We start from the raw sequence: 26717 nt of genomic DNA, 5'->3' as shown, positions 1-26717 counted from the left end.
TAGCTCTCCTCCAGGAGACACACCTTATCGAGAAAGAAGCGGAGAAGCTTCGGTGGGATTGGGTAGACAAGGAGATACACAGTTGTTGTCCTATGAGAGAGGGGGATGAATTACCAACTCCATGGAAACGTGGTGTATCCATCCTGATTCTGAAAACCTCTTTGGATATGCTGCTTAAGATTTGGGTCGATCCGTAGGGTAGCTATGTGTTTGCTAAATTAAAAATCAACGGTAAGGTAACATGCATAGGTTCAGTATTTGCACCTACTGGTTAGAAGTGCGCCTTCCTTCTTCAACTCACATGAGTTTTGACTGCGCTAGATACTGTCAACATCTTAATAGACAGGGATAGGAACTTAGCCTGAGATGTGATCTTAGACCGCACAGATCCAATTGATGTATCGACTAATGCTTACAGGGCCCTCCTAGGAGATCTTGTGATTGATCACGGCCTAAGCGATGTATGGTGTCTTTTACATTCGACGTACTGGGAATACACATATTTGTCCCCGGTCCATGGTACACAATCACGATTCGAATTTTTCCTGATGACTCATCATTTACGTACGGTTCTCTGTGAGACCTCAATATTAGCGGGCATACTTTCAGACCATTCATCTATTACCCTGGAGGCTGATTTGGATCTGTCCCAGCCAATACGCAAACCTTGTCACCTCAACCTTTCCCGATATAACAAACCACTGAGCAAGGCACAGCTTAAACCTCATGTACATACTTATCGGGAGAGCAGTGATGGTTCAGTCGACTTTGCCCTGACATTGTGGGTGGCGATGAAGGCGACCATCAGGGGACAGCTAATGAGAGATTCAGCCCTGTTCAACAAGCAAATGAAGGAGCACCAGAAAAAGAATACCATCTTCACCTCTAAAGCTGAGTTTGCGTTACAGATGTTGAAATACCATCATTATGAATAGGGAAAGATGGCAGGACGCCTTCTGGCGGTGTAGCTCAAGCAGGGGGAAGTGGTAATGGCCATTCCTGCTATTGTCACCGAGTCAGGGGCACTGGTCACTAAGCTGCAGGAAATTGTAGATGCATTTGCATCCTATTACAAGACCCGCTACTCCCCGGAAATAGTTCAAGAAGCAAATAAAATAAACACCTTCCCGGAAGGTATTCACTTATCTTTCCTCTCAGAGGATGGTAGACAGTTGCTTCAGGGCGAGATATCCAAAGAGGGGATAGAGCAGGCCATCTTGGATCTATCCTATCACAAAGCCCCAGGTGAGGATAGTTTCCAGACAGTGTTCTATAAATGGACCAAATCCGAAGTGGTGGATTTTTTAAATGAGACCTTCGCTGAGGCTAACCATTCAAGCTCCTTGGGTATATTATCCAACAGGGTTCTGATTTCTGTTCTACCCAAACCAGGAAAATATCCTTTCCTTTGTGAAGGTTATTGCCCCATATCCTTGCTCAATGAGGACATCAAGATAGTGCCGAGCATTGTAGCAGCTCGCCTTAAGCGATCCTTACCTCTCTTATTCATCATTCGCAAATGGGATTTTTACCAGGCCGTCCATCACATAATCCTCTCCGCACATTAGTTCATATGGTGTGGAGTGGAGAAGCGTGGCTCAGTGGTTAGAGGCGGCAGACCTGGAAGCTGAGATCGGCCGTGGACCAGGGTTCGATTCCCCGCCTCGGCGGGTCTCGGGCTCAAAAATTCCACGGACTCGACAATTCTCGCTCCGGTGCCTACTCGACTCACGGGGTCACACTCTGCGACTCTGGGCAATAGCTTGCTTAATCTCCACTATGGCCCCTCGCGGCGGGATGCCTGGCTTTCACCTTGTGGATACCCTGCCGGGGTATCTCACAGGGGAATACCAGGATGGGTTCCCTAAGCAAGCGCCTTGATGCCTTCGGGTGATACGTGCGCTATATAAGTCGCAATACATTTACATTTACATTTACATTGGTAATCAGTGGACCTCACAGATTAAGCCCTGGCATTGTCATTAGATGCATGAAGGGCCTTTGACAGGCTAGAATGGGACCATTTGTTTGCCACACTCCAGAAATGTGGCCTTCAACTCCAGGGTGAAAGGCCTTATGATTCCCTCTCAGCGCAGGTCAATTATGGTGATTTCTGACTCCTTCCTGGCCCAAAGGGGTACTCGTCAAGGTTGCCCATTCACCCCCCTGTTATTTCTCTTTGCAGTGGAACCTTTAGCAGTGTCAATGTGCCAACACCCGGAGGTCCTTCAAGAATGTATCTATATGCAGATGATATTTTGCTTACCTTATCGGCCTTATCCTTCTCCATCCCTAAAGTGTTGGAGAATATTAATGCCTTTGCAGCAGTATCCTGCTACAAAGTGAATTGAGGAAAGAGCGAGGCCTTGCCTTTTTCACAGATCACCACTTGCGCTGCCATTGAATTACCCATTTCAGTGGAAGAACTCTTGCCTTAAATATATAGTAAATAGGGGCCTAAGTGTGAAAGGTAGGATCTCTTTATCAGTATGAAGGGATGAGACTTGGGAGTAGATAAGGAGATAATGTCCAGGAAGTCTTGAGTATCTGAAGAATAGTTGCCATTTAATACTCGAGTACTGTGAGATCCCTGCTTCAAGTGGGCAAGTACTCTTGGGTGCTGAGCACCTTCACTTATTTCATTGGAAAGTGCGAGTACCTGCCCCTCCCAGTAGGCATGCACTGCTTTTAGTGGATGAGTACTGGCACTTCTCAGCGGCAGACATGTACTCTATCATAGTTAATGCCTGCACTTCTGGATCATTTGATATGCAATGAGTGAAAACTACTCAGTATGTTTCAGACTAGTTGCTGACATAAGAAGGTACAATAGAGTTCAGCATCTTGCACCCGGGGTAAAATAACAGAAAGTAATTAAGCTCAGCTTACAAATGTAATACAGTTAAATTAGCAGTTGAGCAAATTGTTGCTAATTATACAGAGCAAACAAAGGAGGTTTATTTAATCACATTAAGATTGTTATCTATTAACAACTTTTTAGTCGGTATTGTAGGCAGAGAAATTGGGGGAGTAGTGCATATGAACGCGAAGACTTTTCTAAATTGTGTGGGCATTATCCAAGGATGATGGTTTAAAGGTGCATTTTGTTGAAAGGTGTGATGCAGAAAGATCTTTTGCTTTTAAATTGTGGTTTTTGTGAGCCTCCAGACTTGGATAACTTTGAGAGAAGTATCTAGGAGTTTTGAGACGGAAGACTTGGTAGCTAATGTGAGCGGTTCTTATGATACATCTTGCATTAGTAGCTAGTTGAGTAAGGCAAGAGTGGGGTGATGTGTTCACATTTTTGCAGTTGGTTAGAAATCTTGAGGCAACGTGAAAGACAGTGCTCGGTTTAGCTAGTCTGCTTCTACGGAGACGGGTAAAGAGGGCTGACCTGCAGTTAAGATGAGAAAGTACCAATGCTTGTTGTGATGATTTAAGTCATGGGTAGAGAGTACACGCTTAAGGTTTTCATGCTTCAGGAGTTGAAATCTTGCCGATTTAACCATGAGCTGAATGTGCACCTTGAGGTGAAGTTTTACGCCTAGTATGAAACCTAGGGGTTTGTCAAGGGGTGATGAGTTTTGGAAAAATACCTTCATTCTTAATGCTGTTAAACAGGATACATCTATTGTTATGGATAGTGCTGGGGGAGAGTAAAAGAAATTCTGTGTTTGAAGTATTGATTCTTAAGAATTTATTTATAAAGACCGACATTCATCCGAATGGATATCACGGCGCTAACGGACGGCCCTTTACAGTTGAAAAATACAGTAGTGAGGGAGATTCTAAAACTTATCAGGCTTTGGGAAATAGGTGTGTTTTCAGCTTTTTCCTGAATAGCGGGTGGCAATTGATAAGTCGAAGTTCAGATGGAAATTCGTTCCAAGATTTTGTCGCCAAATAAGAAAAGGAGTGGCCCCCTAATCTAGACTTTTTAATACGCTTAGTGGTTGCCTTGGCTAGATGGCATGATCGCAAATTCCGATTGGGAAGATAGAACTTGACTCTGCCTTGGAGAATTTTCGGTCCGGCCTGATGCAGGGCCTTGTGTGCATGATACAATAATTTGAACATGGCCCTCTGTCTCATAGGGAGCTAGTGTAGGGTATTCGTGCATTCCGTGGCTGAGCTATACTTCTTCATATTACATTCTGCTTTAGCCGCCGCATTCTGGACTAGCTGGAATCAGCAGAAGAGGTAGTCCCCTATACCAACCAAAAGAGCATTCCCGTAATCTAGCCTACTAATAAGCAGTGCCTGAACCAGGGTTTTTCTACACTCCAGCGGAATCCACTGGAATGTTCTGTTTAGCATTTTTAGGATAGCAAAGCTTTTCCCGCTGAGTGCATGTACTTGATTCTGCATGGTGTGTACGTTATACACGAGAATTCCCAGATTTTTTGCCACCTGTTTGGGAACCAGAGGATTACCCAATGTAGAAGGCCACCAAGTTGTGTTCCAAACTTGATAAGCACCCCCAAACAATAAAATTTCCGACTTGTCTGCATTTAATTTCAGACAATGGACCGACATCCTTGCTGCCATTTCTGTAAGGTAGCTGATAAGTCTGGTCCTAGTGTCATCTTGTCAATCTAAAGCAACTATCAGCTGGGTATCATCTGCATAGGAACATATATTGATGCCCCACTTTCCACATATCTCTGCCAAAGAGAACACATAAATATTAAAAAGAGTGCACCCTGTGGTACACCATATTTAATCAAGGATGAAGTGGAAGAGAAAGTACCCAGCTGTATGGTTTGCATTTGGTTGGTCAGAAATGAGTGGAGCCATTGTAGAGCTTTAGAGTGTATGCCCATGGTGAATAGTACTTTTAACAAGAGATTGTGTGAAACTGTATCGAACGCTGCGGACAGGTCCAATAATATTAATGCAACATCTTTTCCCTTATCTGCCACACATCTGATGTTGTCCAATACTGCTAAGAGTGTCGTCTCAGTACTATTATTAGTTCTGAAGCCTGTCTGGGAACTATCCAGAAGTTCATTGGCTTCCAGATACTACGTTAACTGTCTGTTCCCTAATTTCTCCATTACTTTAGACAGATAGGGCAGTTGTGATATAGGACGGTAGTTCCCTTGATTATGGACGTCGAGACCTGCCTTTTTTAACAAAGGAGTTACAGTAGCTTTCTTCCAGATCTCTGGAAATACAGGGGGGCACAATGATTGGTTGAGGACTTGGGTAGCAAGAGGGCAAATAACTGGGGCAATCCGCGGAAAAATATAATGGGGGCCGGGGTCTAGTGGGGATCCTGATTTAACTTCCATCATAGTTTTTTCCACCTCTTGCTCGGTAAATGGACCGAAGCTATCAAGGTGGACCACAGTGTTTGGTTTGGAATTGAAAAACTCCCGTTTTAACTCACCAGGTGGCTGCTTATCATGGAGGGAGGTATTAATCCCCTCAATCTTGTCCACGAAGAACCTACTAATCGCCTCGCAGTCCTCATGCGATGGAGTCAGGGTTTGCGACATACTGGCTGGATTGTAAAGCTCTTTCACAATTTGAAATAATTCTTTGGATGAGCCGCAATTCATAGCCACGCGATTAGAGAAGTAGGTCTTTTTTGCATTCTTTATTGCAATATTGTAACTTTTCATTTCCCCCTTATATGACTGTCTGTCTATGCCTGTTTTAGACATCCTCCATTTATGCTCACGAATTTAGCATTTTCTTTTCAGTATCTTGAGATCCAAGGAGTACCATTTTTCTGATTTAATTCTAGCCTGGTGCTTGTTTCTTATTTGGGGGGCACATAAGTCAAAATTTTATCCTAGAGTTTATCTGCACTCAACCCTCCTACTTTTGATTCGGGGTCGTCACAGTCCCTGGAGTTAAAATGCTGCTCAAATTTCTCTGGAGTAACCTACCTCCAAGCCCTCTTTACTCCTGCTACTGGAATTTGAGAACGAGAGGACTTCTTTGGAAGACTCAGGGAGAAAGCAATCAGAGAGTGGTCTGTCCAAAGTAAGGGTCTCATTTCATTTATAGTAATCGATTCTGTTAGAAAAGACCAAGTCCAGGGTGTGTCCAGCAAGATGGGTGGGTTCACCTACCCATTGTTTTAACTGCAAAATCTCCATATCACTACTAAGATGCTTAGTAGAACAGTCATTTGTATCCTCAAAATGGACATTAAAATCACTTATTACTAGGTAACTCCTATGTTTCAGACATGCGGTAAACAACTGGGTAAGAAGCTGGGTACTAAAGTCAGCCTTGTAACCGGGAGAGTTATAGATAATCGCTCCACCAAATAGGCTATAAGAGTACTTCTGAATTTCAAACGCTAATATCTCATGTTATGTTCCATCCAGCAAAGTATGACTTGTATGAGTATCGGTAAAGTTACTAATCTACCAAAAAACAATGTCACCTTTAATCTGCCTTCATCTAATTGAGTCCTCCTTTTGGTTCATCCGAGGTGTATTTTTCTTTGAGTCAGACTCCTTTACTTTTATAATAGTGTGTTTTTTTATCATACTGAGGACAGCTTTAGTTCCAAATGCCAGTGAAGTGCATATACAGCAAAAGGAAGCAATACAAATATGTACCCAATTGCTGTTCTAATTGACGTTCATTGCTGATTTTCACATTTTGGAGTGTTTCAAGATGTTAATTTAGTACACGATTATATCTCGTTTGCAGATATATGTATATATATATAGATATATATATATATAGATATATATATATATATCTATATATATATATATATATATATAGCTATAGCTTCGCTTCCTCAGTGGGTGCGCCTTGCAACAAATGGGACCATAAGACTGGGCACTGATTGCAACAATAATGCACACTCTCTAAAGGGAAGGCTGCAGAGAGAGCTGTGGTGAAAGATGGGAGTGGTAGTTCTCAAACTACCTTTCTGTCTCTCTTTAAAAGCAGACCTGGCATGCCTATGCAAGGCTGGGCTAGGTTGCTCTCCCACGTGGGGGGTTAGAGGAGGGGGAAGGTGATGTTGTAAGTTTCTGACTTCACCCTGCTGGAGGGTGGTAAGCTCTCTTGGGGTCCCAGAGACCCTCATTGTATCTTCCCACATGGCCGTATGAGGTGCCTTAACTGTGCGTCACTTTCAGAGTGGTGAACAGTTAGTCCACCGTTCAGACCCTTTTTTGCCCCCTGTGTTCACATCAGCAATAAGGCACAAGCTCTGAGGTAAGAAAGTGGTCCCTTTTTTCTGTGTGGAAATGTCGCCTTGCATATGAGGATACACATCATTCACTTTGCTCAAGCATAAAATGTTCAACTGCTCAGTAGGTATTACTATAGGGCCCCCATAAGCATGTGCGCCCTCTTCTGTAGTAAATAAGTGTGCCGTGGTGCAAACATTGGGTGAAAGTGCCCACTGTGCCCCTGGGGCATTTGTGTAACTCGGGCCCTGGATATTCACTCATAATAGTGTATTGTGCGAGGCTGAAGGGTATAATATCTGCATCCTAGGGCCACTTGTCCAATACACAGCCCTACATGCTGGTGTAACTCACCACACTGCACTGTATCACCCAGCTCACTAGACTGTATCCTAGAAATACTAACCCACTGCACTACACAGTAGCCAAGGGACAGCTCATCATTAAATTATATTGTGGGGACATTAAAGTGCAACATTCCCCTTACCGTCACAACAGTAACTCCCCTATATTGGACTGAAATATTTGGGCATTATTCCACGGTGTTCAACCCTATCACAAGTTTCACAGTGGATGTTATGGACACTAACCTTACCGCAGTGCTATGCAGTTAGGGATAGTATCTCATCCCATGCCTCTGCATCATAGTCGCATGAAACCTCTGCCTTATAAAGCAACCTAGGGGATTTAATCTACCACGCTGCACTGCAAGGAATGCTGGGAAACATGCTGCTGATGCTTGATTCATTAATGCTTGTCTTGTTTGCGACTCAGTAGGTATATCACCAGGGAATTAATTAGTTTGTGGGTTGGAGAGTTGGACGGCACGCCCTGAACTTTTCTACACTTTTCCACTTTGTATATTTAAATGGTGCAGTAGTGAAAAAAGGAAACGTTTAGCCGGGAGTTACCATTACCTGCTGTTATTGAGTGCTAGATGAGGGACAGTTAGCATCTTTTTGTTTGATACGGCTGTGTTGAATGTCAGTATACACCCCACGTTCATTGCAAGGCCAGTGCTGGTACGTGTGGGCTTTGTGGCTCCCCTGTGACTGCTGTTAGATGAGAGTATGCAGCCAAGCCAAAACAAGGGATTGGGTAGGGTTGCGTTGGATTGGGGACTTGAATGGCTTTCTATATTATGGTAACCATGGAAAGCCCTCAGAACAAATAGGTAGACGTACATTAACACTCAATACCTTCAAAATACCCAAAGCCCTAGTCAGACAACTACTTTTTTTCTCATTAAGGGAGGAGCCTCTCCTTCACCAGTCAAATGGATGTCAACACCCCCACAGAATGTTATATGTAATGGAATGCTATATGTAATTGATTAGAAATGTAACTCTCCTTGTCTGTCTCCTGTCTCCTCCTTCCCTCCTTGTTTCTATCCCTTTTCCTTACCTGTCTCTTTTTCTTCTTCTCTAACTATCATCAGGTGGGGTTAGCTAAGCAAACTGGACATAACGTCTCAACATGCTGAAGCACAAACTGCAATTGTTACAATTCTGCTAACCCTGTAACAGATCCGCCAATTTGTTCATGTATAAAAAAAGTTATAAACCATGTTTAAATTAAAAAATATATATAATAATAATAATAATAATTACAAACAATGGACTTCCTGTTGTACTCCCCAGCCACTTTAATGTAAGAATGAATTATTTTGGCCTCGTTATTACTTTGTGTTAAAATGTCCTCTTTAAAATGCACCCTGCAGGAGAGACAAAGTGCCCGAGAAAAGAGCGGAAGAAGAAGAAAGTGGTGTCGAACATTATCTCCTTCGATGCCTACGATGAGGACAATGAGCAGAACAGCGCGGACGTTCCGAGGGGAAATGTGTGTTCCCGAGAGAGCTCCGAGGAGTCCTCGTGCGCGCTACCCGCGTCGGAGGTCACATGCACACTCAACTCCCTGGGCAGCGAGGGCAGCATCCATCTGTGGAAGGACCATTCCCTGTGTTTTAATGGGGAATTTTATGATGCGAAAATGGACTTAAAAAGTATTGACGACGAAGACGATGAGGAGGATCCCTGTGAAAAACCAGTGGCATTTCAAGGCAATAATGCTGCTGGAAGAGTTTCTGAAGAGTAAGTTACCCGTAGCTCAGTAGGCTCTTGCTGTGTCACCCGCAGACCAAACCGCAATGTTCTGCATGCTTGCTCTGCCTTGCCCAGAAATTCAAAATAAGGTGGTAGAAAAAGAAACCAGGCAGGGGAAGATCTATCCAGAGGCAAAACGTGCAGGCATGAGACCCATGCACTTTTCTTTCTGGAACGATTCTTTACTGGACCTGTGTCTGGAACAATGTGGGATCATTTTTGGGTCAAGCCTGGGCAGTGCATGCGCTGCTCTGTGAGCCATGCTGTATTGGAGTGTGTACTTGAAGCCCCGCCCACTCTCCCCTAGTGGCAGACGGTGACATTTGAAAGTGGTGTGGCGTATAATGATTGTCCTACTTCACCGTAGCGAGTGAGCGTAGCGAGCAATCCCGAACAATCTAAGGGGGATTCGGGGGGGTTCTCCCCCCGCAAAAAGTTTGAAAAAAGAGTGGAAAAATTGTGCATTTTCAAGCAAATGTGAGAAAGCAGCAAGGTTAATAAATCAATTGTGAAAGTGCAGTTATTACATTAATAAAGAGATGTCATATAACATAGGTAGCTGCTTATTCAGTATAACCACAGAGCTTCATAACAGACTTTGAGATATAATGCATTTCTGAGTACCTCACAGATGTTTTATATTTAACAAACAACTAAACAGGTTGCAAACTAGCAGCATTCAACATATGTTTACTTTTTGTACCTAAATTCAGCACGTCTATCTTTAAGAGCTGCAAACTTTCAATAACTTGAACGTTAAAGTCTGAGGTATTTTGAACTAGCTTGCTCTCTATAATGAGCATTGCCAAAGCATTTAGTCTTTCCTCAAGCATGGTGTTCCTCAGGAATGTCTTAATCCTCTTTAAGGCGAAAAAAGATCGTTCTGCCTCTGCTGTTGTCATAGGAGTGGTAATGACAATTTTTTGTAAAGCCACTGTCTCTGTAAATGTCTTTTCCATATTAAGTTTATGAATTAAAGCCAGCAAAGACCTGGCATCTTTGGCCTTCCAGTACACAGGCATTGAGGACAGTACAGTCAACTCAGTTTTCAGGTCCTCTTGGTTGAGCATAGGATAAGCTTCCACAGCCTCATGCAGAGCATTATCAGGGAATGATTCATCATATTTTACAAAGTGTTCACTTTCCAATAATGCAGCACTCACCAAATGTTTTGTGAAAGCAAAACGTTCTTGTGCATGCACAATTACAATGTCACATATCTCCTTTGCATTTCGGACCGGAGTGGTGATGTTTTTCCTGTGGTTTGAAAAAGTAGAAGCCTCTGGCAGTTTGCTGTCTAAATTGTCAACCTCATCTCTCACTTTGCTTATGCGTTCGACAAACATAGCGTTTTTTTTTTCTTCACAGAGATAGTATTTATCTCTTGTGCTTGTAACTGATTGTGTAAATTCTCGACAGCTGACATTATGTCTTGAAATAAAAACAGAAAGAACTGAAACTCTCTATCTTTTAGTGTTCTAGCAAAGCCACGGGCTTCACTGTGAGTTTTTAAATCAAAGGTTTCATTGGCTTCTATGGCTTCAAAACATTTCACAAGGTCCTCCCTATATTGATATATTAGTTGGACTGTATGTATGTTAAAGTTCCAACAAGTTGAGGATCCCCTGGGAACCCTTTTGTCCGGATGTATGACATTACAACGCATGGTTTTACCACGCATGGCTTTATATCGCAGTTTTTACAACGCATGCTGTTACAACGCATAGCGTTAAGGGGTGCTGGATAGTGAATAGTTTAATTTACTATTCCAACTCCAGTCCCCGTGGATAGTAGGGAAGGTGTTGGATAGTAAATTAAATCTATTCCCTATCCTAGAGCGCCCCCCAGCGCTATGCGTTGTAATAACATGCGTTGTAATAGTTGCGTCGTAAAGGCACTGCATGGTAAAAGTTGCGTTGAAAAGGATGTTCCCCTTTTGTCCACAATCTCCTGAAGTGCTTCCGTTCTTTTTGGGGAACGTGAGAAGAATGCTGCCATGCCTCCTACATCACGAAAGAAAATTCGTGTCTTGGAGATCTTTGATACTGCCTGTTGCATAATAAGATTAGGTTGGTGGGCATAACAGTGCACATAATGAGCATAAGGGTACACATCTCTAATTCTTTTCTGTACTCCACCAAGGTTTCCACTCATTACGGACGCACCATCATAGCTTTGTGCAATACGTTTTTTTATGCACCTCTGGGAAAATGAAGTTCAGTTGATGCAGTATAGCTGCAGTAACGGTTTCTGCAGTAGTCTCTCTTAAATGAGTGAAACCATAGAACCTCCCCACAACATTATTGCCATAGTCCAGGTACCGAAAGACTAATTTGGACTGTGTTTGTGTGGCCACATCAATGGTGTCATCAGCCTGAATAGCCACAAAGTCTGTGTTTTGCAACTCTTGGACAATATGGCTTCTCATCATTTCTAGCATACACTTAAGGAGTTCATTTTGTATAATTTTAGAGGTGCCCTTAAAGACTGTAGCACTTGCTAAATGTGCTTCCATTTCCTTGTCTATGCTTGCTATTAAATTAGGCCTAAGAATATTCCAGGATTTGTGAAACCTTCTGATTCATCATGTCCTCGCATTGCCAGTTCAAAAGCACCACAGAAATGAATGCAATCAATTATTTTTGATCGTATGTGTCTATTCCTATCATTTGCTTCATTGTGTTTCTGTATTGTTTGGCGGTATGCATCGTTTATGTGCTGCTCAATCGGTGCGTCTCCCAACATTCCCAGTCTCGTCAGGTTGCCCATATGCTTTCTTGTGTGTCCATGCTTCTTTATTTTTTCAGACAGATGCTTCAAGTCTATCACTCCTTCTCTTGTCCAAGGAAATTCACCATTAAACAGCAAGCAGGGGAAGCGGAACAGTTTGTTTTTTGACAGGCACCCTGTAAGCTAATCAGCTTTTGTGTCCAAGGTGTTTGAGAATGTACGTTTGTAAGATTTTCCTCTGTCCTGGGTAACTTGTTGCATTTGTAGGTCAGGCCGATCAGGTCCTAATCTCTTTATATGTAGTTTCTCTTCTAGTGGCCGTGCATGGAATGACCTTTTAATGAATTGTTCTACCGTATTCATCATGCCGATACTGTTCTTACCAATATGAAAGAAGCCTGCCAATAGTAAAAGTACAACGTATAAGATTTGGTGCAATGATATCAAATTTCAGTACAAATACATATATCTTGTGCATTATCGCAATATATCTCCACCAGCTCCCCTTTGGACAGCAGGACTGCTAAAAATACAGCCTTACTACCTGCTTCCTCTGTGTGCCATTGTGGTTGCTGAAGGCACTGAAACAGACACTGTTTGAGGGTCTTGAACAAGGCAAGGAATTGATAGTGCCTTTAACAACCATTATTGCCCAAAGCACCGGGCTAAGGCTCAGTATTAGTAAATTCCATCCACTGAGGGTACAATGTTCAGAATGTGCTCCCACCCCAACCACCATGTAGAGTGGCCACAAACATAGCCCTAACTCCAATCTAAAAAAAAATAGCATCAGTTTCCTTACCTTTAACACAGTTGTTTGCTGGGTCGTAGCCGGGATGAAAGAGCAGCAAAGGAGGTTGTGCCTCTTGTTCTCAGTCCAAAAATTGCCCAAAAATTAGGTAATGGTTCAGGTTGTCAGGCTTTACCAGGTGCTGAAAATAAAAATATTACAATTAATTTTTGAAACATTAGGGTAATCAAACAAAGATTGTGGGGGGGGGAGGACATAAGGCTACCATTTTTACCTTGTAGTTTGCATGCAGCTCTTAGATGACAGTTAATAGCTCACTGTTGTATGTTAGGATTTTTACTTACAAACTGCAAGTAACAAAATGATCTCTCTGACAAATGCAGTGACTCACTGACCTATTTACATCATGTGCATTATGTGATCTGCATCAGGTACATGTTCTTTGCAGCAGGCACATTAACCTTCTGCGCTACCTTTCCATGAGTCAAAACTTACATTAGACAAAACTCTGATCTCTCTCTAGTAAAAACATTAACAATATCCTTGGTGCAACAACATCAAGTATTGCATGGCTAAACATTTATAAGGTCCCAAAGGTGAGACCTATTGGCTATGCCAATGCTTGTTCTGTTTACAGTGGCATCCCTGTGCAGAAGGAAGACTCGCGACATTGGGACTTATTCCTATAGTAATCTGTTCTCAATCTCACAAAACAATGTCATGTGTGGATTGAATTCCTTCTTTGCAAAACCTCCTGAACCATGTTCCCTTATCCTATCTGTGATGAAGCTTTCGGTCACCAGTGATATGTCTGTCATTTCCATTATGGGTTTATTTTAATCATGATTCAACACTTAATGCTGGTGTTAATGGGACAAATACTCTTTCTTCCAGAAAATAATGCCAGGGTCAAAGTTCACATAGACTAATAGAACAACCTCTCGTAAACAAAAGATTAGCCAGGCAAGTCGTGTTCTTACTTTGCGATTTAAGTTATGGTTTTAGATCGAAGCATTTGTAAATTATTTACTGTACTGCTGAGGAAACTACCATATTTCACAGTATCCCCTCTGTATAAGTGCCATGGAGTACTCTACTGATTGCTGAAAGCTGAGTTTAGAGCATTAAATTATACATTTCGATTAAATGTACAATACATGTGAAATTATCAGTAATTTCCATTTTTTCCAAATCATCCAGTCTTTTTTATCCCCCATCTTTTTATTGTGCAACTGTTAATACGTGCGTTTAAAAGAAGAAAAAAACCTTTTATTTTGAAAATAAAATTTTTCTAGTGTTTGCAAGTATTGTGGAGGTTGACTTGGTTTAATTGATACACTTCCGGTTCTAAAGGTCGTGGTGCCTCATGGCCATTGTTGGTTCAAAACGAATGGCCACAGACATTAGGAGTAGTGAAAGGAGATAAAAGTGAGTCTGTGTGTGTGTGTGTGTGTGTGTCACTGCCTGCTGCTCGTACGACCGTGACACTAACTGCACCGCCGGCGTGACGTGACCGGACCCTACTGCCCCCGGCCCTCAACCACCTCAGACACCTACACACATATGTTGTCATCTGATCCACAAATGACATGTAAAGAGACTGGCATTTTCAAGCTCCACAATGATTGGCCATAAGGTAACTTGTTGTGGCGTCGCCGTCGATAACACACTTGGCCCAAGGAGTTGGGACTGCATGGATCTATCCTTTTAGTGTGTGCTATCCTGGGCAAACATTTCTTTTTTCTTTTGAAGAGGAGGCTTTCTTAATTAGTTCTCCTGTACCAAGCTACTCCCCTGACCCTTGTTTTAAGGGGGATTATCTGTAACTCATAGTTCCGAATGCCAGGATTAAGGTATTAACACTGGATAATTTTTAATGGCGGCCTGCCATTTCTTAATGGGGCTGTGAGCGTCCCACTGTGTCTGCCTGTGTGTGTTTATTTCAGTGTTTGTGTGAGTGTTGTATGAGTGTGTGTACTTCTGTGCTTGTGTGTGTACCTGTAGCATTCCTTTCCACGAGATTTCGCCGTGACCAATGCCTGATATTCTCTGAATGGCTGAGCAAGCTGGCTTTGCTATGTGATTATCCATTCCATGTGCAAAATAATAATAAATTATTATAATTATTTTTTCTCAGATTTTTCCAAACGCATGCAGGCATCTTGGCCTACGTTTTGCTCCTTTCTTAAACATGTCAACTATTTTTGACCAAGTTTTGTCTTAAAAAGAACACAGCATTTGGAGCTAAATCACCCACCTGCTCTATTTACTTAACTGAGGTAAACTGTGTTATTTTTGTACACCGCACTGATCATTCTTCAAGTAACCAAAACCACTGGCATGCATTATTAGATCGTTACGTTACAGTACCGTATGGTGACTTCCTCCCTGCGTAGCCATTTAAAATACTGACTTTCAGTTTAGAGCGCGACATACTCAGTCAACCGGCGAAGAACTGTTAAACTCCCCCAGAGGGAGCACGGCTAAAAGACAGATCAAAGAGAGCAGTAAACGAGCGAGTGCTCGATCAAAGGAAAGCCATAGGAAACATATTATACCACAGGATGGAGCCTTCAGCTCTGCATTTGGGGCAGGAACAGAACATCACACAATTTAGATTTGCTGACTTCCCCAATGGAGTCAAAATTAGGCACAATCAAGTAGCTAGTGAAGGCTGTAAAAGAGTGCCCACCCAGAAATCCACAGACACGTTTTGGTAAGCGAAACCATCCACATAGAAAATATGTGACGAATGATAGAGGTTTTAATGAAGGGTCCGAGTGCATTCCGTCAATAAAACAAAATGACCCCTGGAAGCCAATTTATGAGAGGAATCCACATGCCAGCTGAGCCAGCTCTTCTTAAGGGGCAGTGTGCCTGACTCCACCCAGATATCGGGTGAAGGCAGAGCTTTCCTGGTATTTCCTACCTGTTCAGACCGGTCTATCCCCGGGGCGAGTGTCGTCCCCTAGTTCTCACAAATCGCCTGAGACCCTCAAATCACCACACACGTTCGCTGGCTGGCCTGGCGTATTGAGAAATGGTCAAACTGCGCTACAGAAAGGCTGCGTCTGGTAGGGCTGGCATCCGAACAATATCAGCACTTGTTAGCAGGGCTGTGTTAGATGCTATACCCATGATGACTGGGCCGTAACAGCAGCACTCTCTGCGGTTCCTGATACTTTCACTCTAACGGTGCCAGCATTTCTCATCATAGTTGCTGGACTTGAAGTCCAACGCCGGTCAGCAGAGCTGCTGTGCTTTAATGGGTTTGTAGTCAAAAGCCCTGGGCCTTATCTAGTTGCAGTTGGATATTCCACAAATACCGGATTTTGGGACTGGTTTGTTTCCCTCCTCTGAAAGGCAGTACTTGTATCCCCCACACCCGGCCGGTACCTCAACAAAAGTGATGATGTAATCATATATATTAATTATCATCACATTACGAAGGCTGGCCAGAGGCTGCGCCGCAGCGCTGGCCGGGTCACATAAAATAGATGGGAAGGCATTAGGAGCGTGCTTTTAAAATATTACCGGGTTTAATTCAGCGAGTCAGCTGTAGAGATTCTGCATCAATCAGCATCCGGTATCCCGAGGACTAACTGAGGGAGGCTTATACGCGGACACTTTTCCTTGCTTGCACTTGGGCCCCTGACACACTCACATCATTCATGCCAACACTGTACACAGCCACTGACTGTTTGTGTTAAAAACTTACGTTATCTATGAGGGGAAGTGTGTAGACTGACTCACTCGACTGACTGTGTAGACACACCGGAGGCACGAGGTCTACAGTCTGTGTGAGGTACGACAACTCTCATGACTCTGACTCGTACTGGCGTGGAGACATGCTGACAGCGTGGAGGAAATGGCCAATCACCACTGCATGGCTTCACATAAGCCACAGTGTGATTGGCCATACAAGTGTGGCACTGGGCAGTGCCACCACCCACGCGCAGCACCATCCTGCAGGCTGCGTGGTGTCTCAGCCAATCCTGGTGCTGCAATAGCAGCGCCACTGCGCCAGGATAGGCTAAGAGCAGGGTTACTGCCTGCCTATAATGAGACCAGGGGGCTGCTGTATGAAGAAGGACCCTCGGGTCCCTCCCCAGTCTGAGTCGCTATTAAGGGGGGAGGGAAGGTACTACTGTGCGTGTGCTCATATGTGGGCCAGTCATAAAAATGACTAGCCCAAAAATTGGCATGCGCACACTGTTGCTGGCTATTTCTTCTGCGCTGTCACTCACTGCCGCAGCCCCACCCCCACACCCTTCCGCGATGTCCGAATAAGTCGGGCTTGTCCCGGTAGAGCTCTCTGAGCTAGAGCGTTGCCGTTGAACAGACTGCGAGTGCGCTCAGATTATTTTGTTACTAAATTGAATGTTAGCGTGACGGTCGTCCATGTGGCTAGTGGGGCAACGCCCCAATGCCCCCAGTGGACGCACCGCCACTGCTCTCTGCCCATATGTGTCATTGTCCTTCTTAAATACTGCCTTATGATTCTTTAATAGGATTATTAGTCCCTCCTCAAAACCGCCTTGTCTTAATTTGTAACCTCCCATGAGGACTGGCCCTTTTACTTCTGTTGTACACGGTACGTCTTCTTTAATCTGTAAGGTCTATTTTCTTTGAGTTTTTCTTGCTGCTGGAGGACAGAAGGGTCCCTCATACGCAATTGTGGCCACTGGTTTGTTTATTTAACTCGTAGCAAACGGGGAGCTCTTCTGGGGCCATGGGACACAGAAGGGGCAACTCAGCAATGCCTTCAAACATTTGCAATGTAATAGATCTCGCATTTGTGAGAGTTTAAACTAATTTAACATCTGCTCTGTCAACAAGAGATGCCCAGAAGTTTTGGCTAATTTTGAATACGGGGTTGGCTGAACCCGTATCGGCAGTAGCACCCAACATCTCTGCGGATGTGTGGGAACAACACTTTCACACTCTGTACCAGGGGGAAAACTCTACCAACGACCTGGCACCAGGGGGATTAGTTCCTAGTTCTATTGCTGAAACGACTGAGCTTGACTTTACTGAGCGTGAAGTCAGGGTTGCTATTTCCAAACTCCCACTTGGTAAAGCCCCGGAGCTGGATAAAGTACCTGGTGATCTCTTAAAACACGAACCCAGGGTCTGGGCTCCTTATCTAACGGTTATCTTTAATGGCCGGGAGCAGAGATAGTCCCTATCTTCAAGAAGGGCTCACCTCTGCTCCCAGCCAACTATAGGCCAATCAGCCTCATTGATGTGTCGCAAAAGCTTTTTACGAGGTTGATTTTAGATCGCCTTCTAGATTGGATGGAGGAATTTGACATCTTAAGCCCTTACCAAGCTGGGTTCAGAAAGAATGTATCCACCACGGATCAGATTTTTCGATGAACCCTGCTTTATTGGAAGACTGTTAAGATCGAGGGCGGCTCACTTTACACTGTCTTTGTGGACCTTCGTGCGGCCTTCGATCTAGTCCCACGTTGGAAACTGTGGAGTGTGCTTTCGGAATTGGGCATCCCTCCCCCTCTTCTGAACATGATAATTCGACTCCACACTGAGAATTTCGCACAGGTCAGGTGTGGGAAAAACGGTTCTCTGTCAGCCAAACTCCCTGTTGGCAGGGGGGTAAGACAGGGGTGCGTCCTGGCGCCTATCCTGTTTTGCCTTTACGTCAACAGGGTAATCTCCCACCTGAATGCGGTCCCCAATAGTGATGCTCCAGGACTTGCTGGGTCTGGTATCTCTGCGATTATGTTCGCAGATGATACCATATTGCTCTCTAAGACTCCTATGGGCATCCAGCGAGTCCTGGACGGCTTTGTGTCTTTTTGTCGGGATCGGGGGTTGGAAATAAACACCCCTGAAAACGAAATTCATGATTTTTAACCCTCCGATAACAACACGCCCGAGCGCCGTGATAGGTGGAGTCCGGCTAGAAAGGGTTCAGACGTTTGAGTATCTGGGTCTTTCCCTAAACGAAAGTATGAGCTGGGTCCAACATCAAACAAAATCGCAACTTACGTTGTCTCAAATAGCGGGGGGCATTATTAAGCTCTTAAATAAATACTCTGTCAAACCAATTGGCCCACCCCTGGAAATTTATAAATTGCAGGCACGGGGGGCTGTAATTTATGGTGGCGAACTGTGGGGTCACAAGTGTGCACCCGCGATTGTCGTCATAGAGAACACATTTTTAAGACAGTTGGTAGCACTGCCCATTAGCACACCATTGTTGCCGCTCAGGCTTGACCTGGGCCTTAGGCCCATAAATGAGGAATTGGCCCTCAAACCTTTAACTTTTTGGAGGAGACTCTGGGTAACCCCAGAGCTTAAGAACTACAGGCAAGAGCTCTCGGATGTCCTAAGACTTCCGAATGTGCGGAAACTTCCCTGGTTGAAGTACGTAAGAGACGAATTTGAGAGAATAGGTCTCTTGCCCAGGTGGTCTGACCCGGAGCATGCTTGCAGAAATCTATCGCGCAAGCAATTGGTCAACCTGTACCATGAAAGTAACCTAACTGCTCTCTTATCGAACGCCCAAACTGGTAATCTGTCCGGCACGTTTTTAATGACTAAAGATTTTTATAAATTAGAGTCTGTTTTCGACAACGTTAGTCCAGTTGCTTTTAGAAAGTTGTATTTCCAATGGAGACACGGCTCTCTGCCAATTAGAGCCCTTACGAGCAAGTGGTGTCTATCCTCTCCCAAAAATTGCCCTGGTTGCACCTCGGAGCTGGAAATGAATTGCATGTTGTGTTTTTCTGCCCTGTTTACCAAAAAGCTAGAAAGAAGTGGATCATTCCCCTTTGTAAAAATCTGGGGATTATGCACTGTATGCAAGCTCACAGAATACTAAAAACGGATCTGTCTCCTTTAATTGTTTGTAACTAAATTCTTAGCAGCCATGTGGAATATTAGAAGGAAACATTTGAACACTGCTTGAAATAGGATCCAGTAGATACATTCATATAGTTGCTAGGGAGCTTGATCTCTAACTCCAGATGGGCAGGGCATATTAGTTGACCATGCATTTATTTATGTTTACTGACATCTACTATGCTCTGATGATATAGCTCCTAGGACACGTGATGACTGTTGTCTTTTATTGTGTATTTGAACGTAATGTATTAATTTTTTAACTGTTTAATTTAATGTGATTTCTTTTATGACAACATTGTCGAAATAAAGATGAAATGAATGAATGAATAAACTAATGGCATTGTAAATGACATTGCCTTTTATTTATGTTTTAAAAACCAACACATACATAAAAGGAATTGTCATTTACAATGCCAATTGTTCCAACTTGCGCGAATGCGAGACCTATTGCATTTCAGATGTGTGTTGCAAATGTTGCTTGAAGAGGGATCCTCGAATCATCTGACAGGAGTAAATTTGGTTCACGATGTGTAGATTATGGGTTAAGTGTTTAATTTAACTGGTCTCAAGCTCCAAAAGTGCAGCAAAGCAGAATCATATCAGTCTTGAGGTGAAAAAAGTGCAGAGAACAAATATGGCTTGTCCAGTTGAGACTTGATTAGCAGAAACAAGGGTGTGATGGGGACTGGTAGTGGGGTCATGAAACATTTACTTTACACATGTCTATGAAATAGCACTTACTTGTAAATCCAGGAAGGTGAATATGAAGTAATTCCCCAATAATGACACATTTGTCAAAGCTGCAAACCTGAGATTACAGTCTAGGTTGTGTGGTCAGCACCTTTAAGCCTAGATCACAGCTCCCCACAAATTCTTGCAAACATGAAGGCTTCTTTTTAAAATATTTTTTCTTATCATATTGAAGACTTCTGAGCAGATAGGTCAAAGAGCCATTGGGCCTTCCAGCTAAAATACTGTAATTCTTAACGGTTGAGCTGTTTTTATACTGACACTTGTTTAACAGAGGTCCGTCCATAAGACTCCATCTTTCCTGGAATGTATCTGTTTCCAGATCTTTCAATGAGAGGTGGCATGTTTTAACTCGTTACATTCTTTCACAACGTAGGAACGCTTTATTCTTGTGCCTAGAAGACTGATTTGAAATTGTAAGTTACCCTCAACTGAGTAAGAGAGAAACCTGACTGCCTTACTTGATATACTCTTGGGATAATCACTTTGTTCTCTGTACCTTAGTTTTATTACTAGGAACAAATGCTGATTGGCATTTGTCAAATCATAAAATCAGGCAAAATGCTGATATCAGACATAGAATAAATAGAGGGACATTTATATTTGCAGACTGTTTTTTTATGATGGAAGCTAATGATCTTGCTTTTTTTAATCAGTATGTTTCCCATATGTTATTGGACAATCTGAATATTTTCCATTAAAATTTAAACACACTTACAAAAATAATACAGTGAATAAAATAATTGTTTTTCTCTATAAATTCTAAACTGCCTTTCCTATTTCTGCTTCAGGCGTGGGAGCTTGCCCCAAATGTCAAGTTGGTCTCCTCTTCAGGTCCTGAACGATGATTCAAATATTTTATTTCCTGTTGCTGCACCCGTGTCTTATTCACAATCTGGTATGTACATTTAAAGAATATAAACCAACCGTCATTAAATTTGAACAAATGCATGTGTACAGATTTTAGAGATAGATGAAAAAGTAAAATAGCCGAAAACTGAGCAACGATTATCTTTGTGCACACCGTTTTCATACATAAGTATGCATATTGAGTAACATAAATGTACAATTAATGACAAGTAGGACATTAGTCCTTATACCTATTTGTGTATACATTACCCACTCTCCGTTGGTGACTGTAGATATAGTCGATTGTAGACTTCCTTAGGAAAATGTTTTTGGATTCGCAAATACAATTGGTGGTGGCTGTTTCCCCAGTACAACAATTGGCAGGCACTTTACACGACCAGCTCACATTCTTAATTTTAAATTTCATTCTGATGAGTCAATCGGTAATAAAGTTATTTTTGAGTGATCTTAAGTTCCACAGAAATGTTACTTTCTGCTGAACAGAATTACACCAACATTTGCATGAGCTTGAACTTTTTGGGGAGTATGCCTTTCTTTTTAGCTGGGCCTAAATATGTTCAGTAGGTTTCAAGATATTTGTGAAACAAAAAAGTGTAAGGCGTGCTTTTAAGGTTAAACTTGTGCATACGTTGACAGTTAATTTGAGAATTATCCATGAATCAGGCTCCTCGGAAGATCTGAGAGTCAAATTGTAGAAAAGAAGAAAAAAAATCCAATCTGATTGTGCTTGGTAACATTTCTTCCAGTCCTCCATTTTGGTACCTGACCCCAGACACATCTCTGGATCTGAGCAAGTGGATTGATTGGATGTGACTGGAAAAACCTCTGCACTACCCCTTTGAACCATCATCCCAGAGCCCTAAAAGCTCCTTACTATTCCTATGTACTACCTATTCATGAACTCTAAAAATCCAGTACAACCCTACATAATCTTAAAAAAATGAATAACATAAAACCATATTGTAGTTTATTTTTCTAGAATGAATTAGTTGTGGCCTATTTATAAATTTGAATGTAACTACTTATAATTATTATTTACTTATGTACTTATATTTAATTTCAGTTAAAATCGGGAATCCCATTTTAAGTGAAGTAGCCTCCGCTATATATATGTATGTATGATGTATGTTCGCATATATATTTATGCCATGATAGTGAAAATGAATATGGCCCAATAACTCATGTTATTTAGAGCAACTAGACAAATAAATGCACATTCACATGTTTATTACTAGAGTGGAAAGGGCAATTCAAGTTTATTACTACAGTGCAGCAAAAACTGATATGAGAAAAACATGTTTTTACTGTCTCACAGATTGCATGTAACAATTGCTTTACACTGGAAACAACTCTCGTCATAGTTACATCTGTTCAGTGTGATTTTACCCTGCTACACAAATGTAACCCTCTGCGTCGCCGATTTGGGTAAATGCCTTTTGATAAAACAAATAAACATGAAAAATGCTATGGCATAAACCATGTATGCAAATGCACAAATAATAATGTGCCGTTCCTTATAGTTGTTGATGGATGGGAGGAGTATCATCACTCACTCGAATCTACAACTCGCCTGTGTCATGGTCCCTTCCCTCACTCACACAACTGCGCGTGTGTGTGTATACTCACATACACCCCCCCACATATATATATATATATATATATATATATATATATATATATATATATATATACATACACACACTGAAAAAACCAAAGGTTCTACTTAAAAAAAAAAAGATATATATATATATATATATATATATATATATATATATACTTAAAAAAAATATATATATATTTTTTTTTTTAAAGTAGAACCTATATATATATATATATATTCATACAGCGCTCGATCCCTGAAAGGTCAAGGGAGTGGGACTCTCCCCAAACATTGTAGTAGGCTTACAGTTTTTCATCCACGCACGGGCAAATAATTACTCAATTGATAGCACTTACTAATATCGAAAACACAGACAGCGAGACACAAGGGGTAATTAAATGCAACTTTTACACACTGTTTTCCTGGGTTAATGAGATTCCTTTATGATAAAGGCTGCTAACTTATTCTAAAATGGAACACATAATTCGGAACATCATCTCCTACGCTCAACATCATCTCCTACGCCGACGACACCCAGCTGATCCTCTCCCTCACCAACGACACCGCCAGAGCCAACCTGCACGAGGGGATGACAGACGTAGCCAAATGGATGTCGAACAGCCGCCTGAAACTGAACTCGGACAAGACGGAAGTCCTCATCCTGGGATCATCACCATCCGCCTGGGACGACTTCTGGTGGCCCCCCGCCCTGGGCAGCGCACCCAAACCCACGGACCACGCTCGCAACCTGGGCTTCATCCTGGACTCCTCCCTCTCCATGACCAGACAAGTCAACGCCGTCTCCTCGTCGTGCTTCAACATCCTGCGCATGCTACGTAAGATCTTCCGATGGATCCCCACCGAGACCAGGAAGACGGTCACCCAGGCCATCGTCACCAGCCGTCTGGACTACGGCAACTCCCTCTACGCCGGAACCACCGCCAAACTCCAGAAGAGACTCCAGCGGATCCAGAACACCTCAGCACGACTCATCCTGGACATCCCCCGCCGCAGCCACATCTCCGGACACCTGAGAGACCTACACTGGCTCCCGGTCAACAAGAGAATCACCTTCCGGCTCCTCACCCACGCACACAAAGCCCTACACAACCAAGGCCCAGGATACCTCAACAGCCGCCTCAACTTCTACGCTCCCAAACGCCAGCTTCGATCGACCAGCCACGCCCTCGCCGCCGTCCCCCGCATCCGTAGAGCCACCACAGGAGGAAGGTCCTTCTCCTACCTGGCCGCCAAGACTTGGAACTCCCTTCCGACCCACCTCCGCATGACCCAGGACCACCTCGCCTTCAGGAAGCAGCTCAAGACCTGGCTGTTCGAGCAGTAGCGGACCCCCTCCCCCCAGCGCCTTGAGACCCTCCGGGTGAGTAGTGCGCTATATAAATGATTGATTGATTGATTGATTGATTGAATGTTAAAGTTGAAGCAGTTCAGTTTGTACCCAAAATTACTTCTGCATATTTGGAGTTAAACTTTGGACAATGACGTCTGAGAATTAAATGACTTTGAAAAAAACGGCACAAGTTTGCAGTCAGTCCGCTGCAGATAGCCATAATATGTGCCACAGGAGATGATTTGCAAACATTGCAAACTAAATAATTCCAGGATTTTGCCAGTTGGAATACAAACGGAATATTTACTGAGCACCTCGTTGTATTGTTTAACGCTATGTTTCTCCCTGCGGCGTGTACCGATAAATAATCGGTTAAATATTTAAATTTAGGTAGCATCTGTAAGATGGCCAGTAGCTTAAGGCATGATTCGTTTTCTCCAAACATCAGACGTTGTTTTCATGAATGCAAGTATAAATGCCACCTAAAATCAAACTAAATAACGTTTTTGAATTGTGATGTTGTACTGCCCTCTAGTGTACGTGTAGTATTTTTACAGCTTTGGAAAAATATTAATTTCTATTTCTCCAGTGCTCATTCTTTTACTTAACATGTGCTGTCGCTTAGTATTGACGACTATTTTTAATTGTCATGTCTTCGCAATGAGCTGTGTTTGCAAATAAAATGTGTTTTCAGTAATGGTTAAAAATATTACGGTAAAGAAAATACCAACTCCATATGGATGTCCAATTATTTTCCCATTATGTTGCGACTGATCATATAGATTCTTTTTTTTAAAAATCTTTTTTATTGATTTTCTACATACAGTACACAAGTACTAAAAGGTACAAATAGAAACAAACAATAAGACCAGTGCATTCCGAACTGCTTACAATGATACATGCATGTCCTCCAGAATTCCTGCGCTTGCGAATCTATACTTCTACCAAACACAACATAATAGTGGAAAACTTTACAATTCTTCCTGTAGCTCATATTCCCACCTCATCTTCCAGCGAGTTCATATATTCTGTAAATAAGGACCAGTAGTCTTTTGGCCTGGACCTCATTGGAAGTTCTTCCTCATATGTTAGAAGTTTATCTCTGCAGCTTATCATATGGATTCTTACCCTGTTGACTATTGCCATTTTTAAACTGACGTCCATTGGATGGATATAGTGTCCCACTGGACGCATAATGATGCAACCCCTCCCTAGGGCCAGTCCTAATACCTCCCTCACATGCAGCCAACACAGACATCACCAGTCAGGTGACCCTGCTAATAAAAAGGGCCCGGTGCACGTGTCCTGGGCCAGTTGCAACCACCAGAAAAATGTGTCTGTGTCATTCATCACCTTTAGTATGTGGGCCTAGGGCCCACAACCTTGCATTGGCCACGAGGATGATTGGAATAATGTAAGTCTCCACTGTCCCGTACTGCCTGCACAAGGTGTGCCCAGTGATGCCCTACTTGACAGAGGAAGTGCCTTGAGTCACATCTGCCCTGCCAAGAAGAAGCAGTGCCATCAGCGGAAAGCAGGCAATGGGCGCATCCTCGCTCCACTAGGTGAGACGGGGCCTTTAGTAAGGGCGCAATGGAGATTCAACACTGCCACATATGGACCCCTCCAGCATTAGCAGGAGCTGGCGAAGTTTCCTTCAGCTGAGGCCTCGCAGGCAGGAAAGTTTGGGGAGATGGTGGGGTGCTGCAGCTAGCGCAGTGCACCCTCGAGGCACAAGGCGCTCAGACACCCCTATTCTCTGCTGCTAGAGGTGGCCCAGACGTAGCACCAAGTCTGCAAAGAACAAGCCGGCCTGCCTCCCGACTATTCTGAAGAGCCAGTGTGAGTGCTGCATTCTGAGTTGTTACAGGGTGAGCAAGCGAACCCACCACAAGCACACGAAGACAGTTCATGCCCAGAAAGAAGAGCCAACAGCGAAGAAGCCCCTGCCAGAACCAGTCTGTGACAGGCAAGAAATCTTCTGAGCCTGCCCTCACATGGTAGTGCAATCCCCATTCATGAAAAAAAAATCGCACTTAGAAAGAAGAGAGCGCTCTGATTCTGACAGGATCAGTGGGAATCCATGCTACCGATGGCTGCCCTTAACTAGCGCTAGGTATGTTGTCTGTCAGCCGTGCTCATTCATAGACTCAAAAGGGGCAGTACATTAACTCACAAATCGCTAACAAGTTAAAGAAAAAGATATTGGCCACCAACTCCCCACTGGCAAAGGAGAACAGAAGATAGGTTAATGTCATCGACCCAGCAGCCCCAAAAGTCACCCGCTTTCAACATTACACTAGTTTTGCTCATTTGAAAGAGAGGAGGACAGTCAGACATTGCACACCACAAGCAAACAAGCCTTATTGAGGCAAGCATGCCGTGAATCACCAGAGATATTGTCAAAGGTGACAGCTCAGCCTGAGGAGACAACCCAGTAAGGGAGCTGTAGCATCAAGAAAGTGTTACCGTCTAGTCAGTGCTTGAAGCACTGATGCTGCTGCAGCTGTCCACTGTGTAGCGC

The 26717-nt window shown here is 43.1% G+C and overlaps 1 protein-coding gene across 2 annotated transcripts in view; it reads left to right on the top strand.

Moving 5' to 3' along the window:
- SNX29 (sorting nexin 29) overlaps positions 1-26717 on the top strand; it is a 1714757-nt gene that overhangs the window by 233514 nt on the left and 1454526 nt on the right. For both annotated transcript variants that reach the window (XM_078663166.1, XM_078663167.1), the window contains exons 8-9: positions 8890-9259; positions 21164-21270. In XM_078663166.1, the coding sequence (XP_078519292.1) occupies positions 8890-9259; positions 21164-21270 (477 nt within the window). The remainder of the gene's footprint in view (positions 1-8889; positions 9260-21163; positions 21271-26717) is intronic.

Source organism: Lissotriton helveticus, chromosome 10, assembly GCF_964261635.1.
Source record: "Lissotriton helveticus chromosome 10, aLisHel1.1, whole genome shotgun sequence".
Classification (NCBI taxonomy): Eukaryota; Metazoa; Chordata; class Amphibia; order Caudata; family Salamandridae; genus Lissotriton; species Lissotriton helveticus.
The sequence above is the reverse complement of the archived record's forward strand: the minus strand, read 5'-3'. Positions and strand labels throughout refer to the sequence as shown.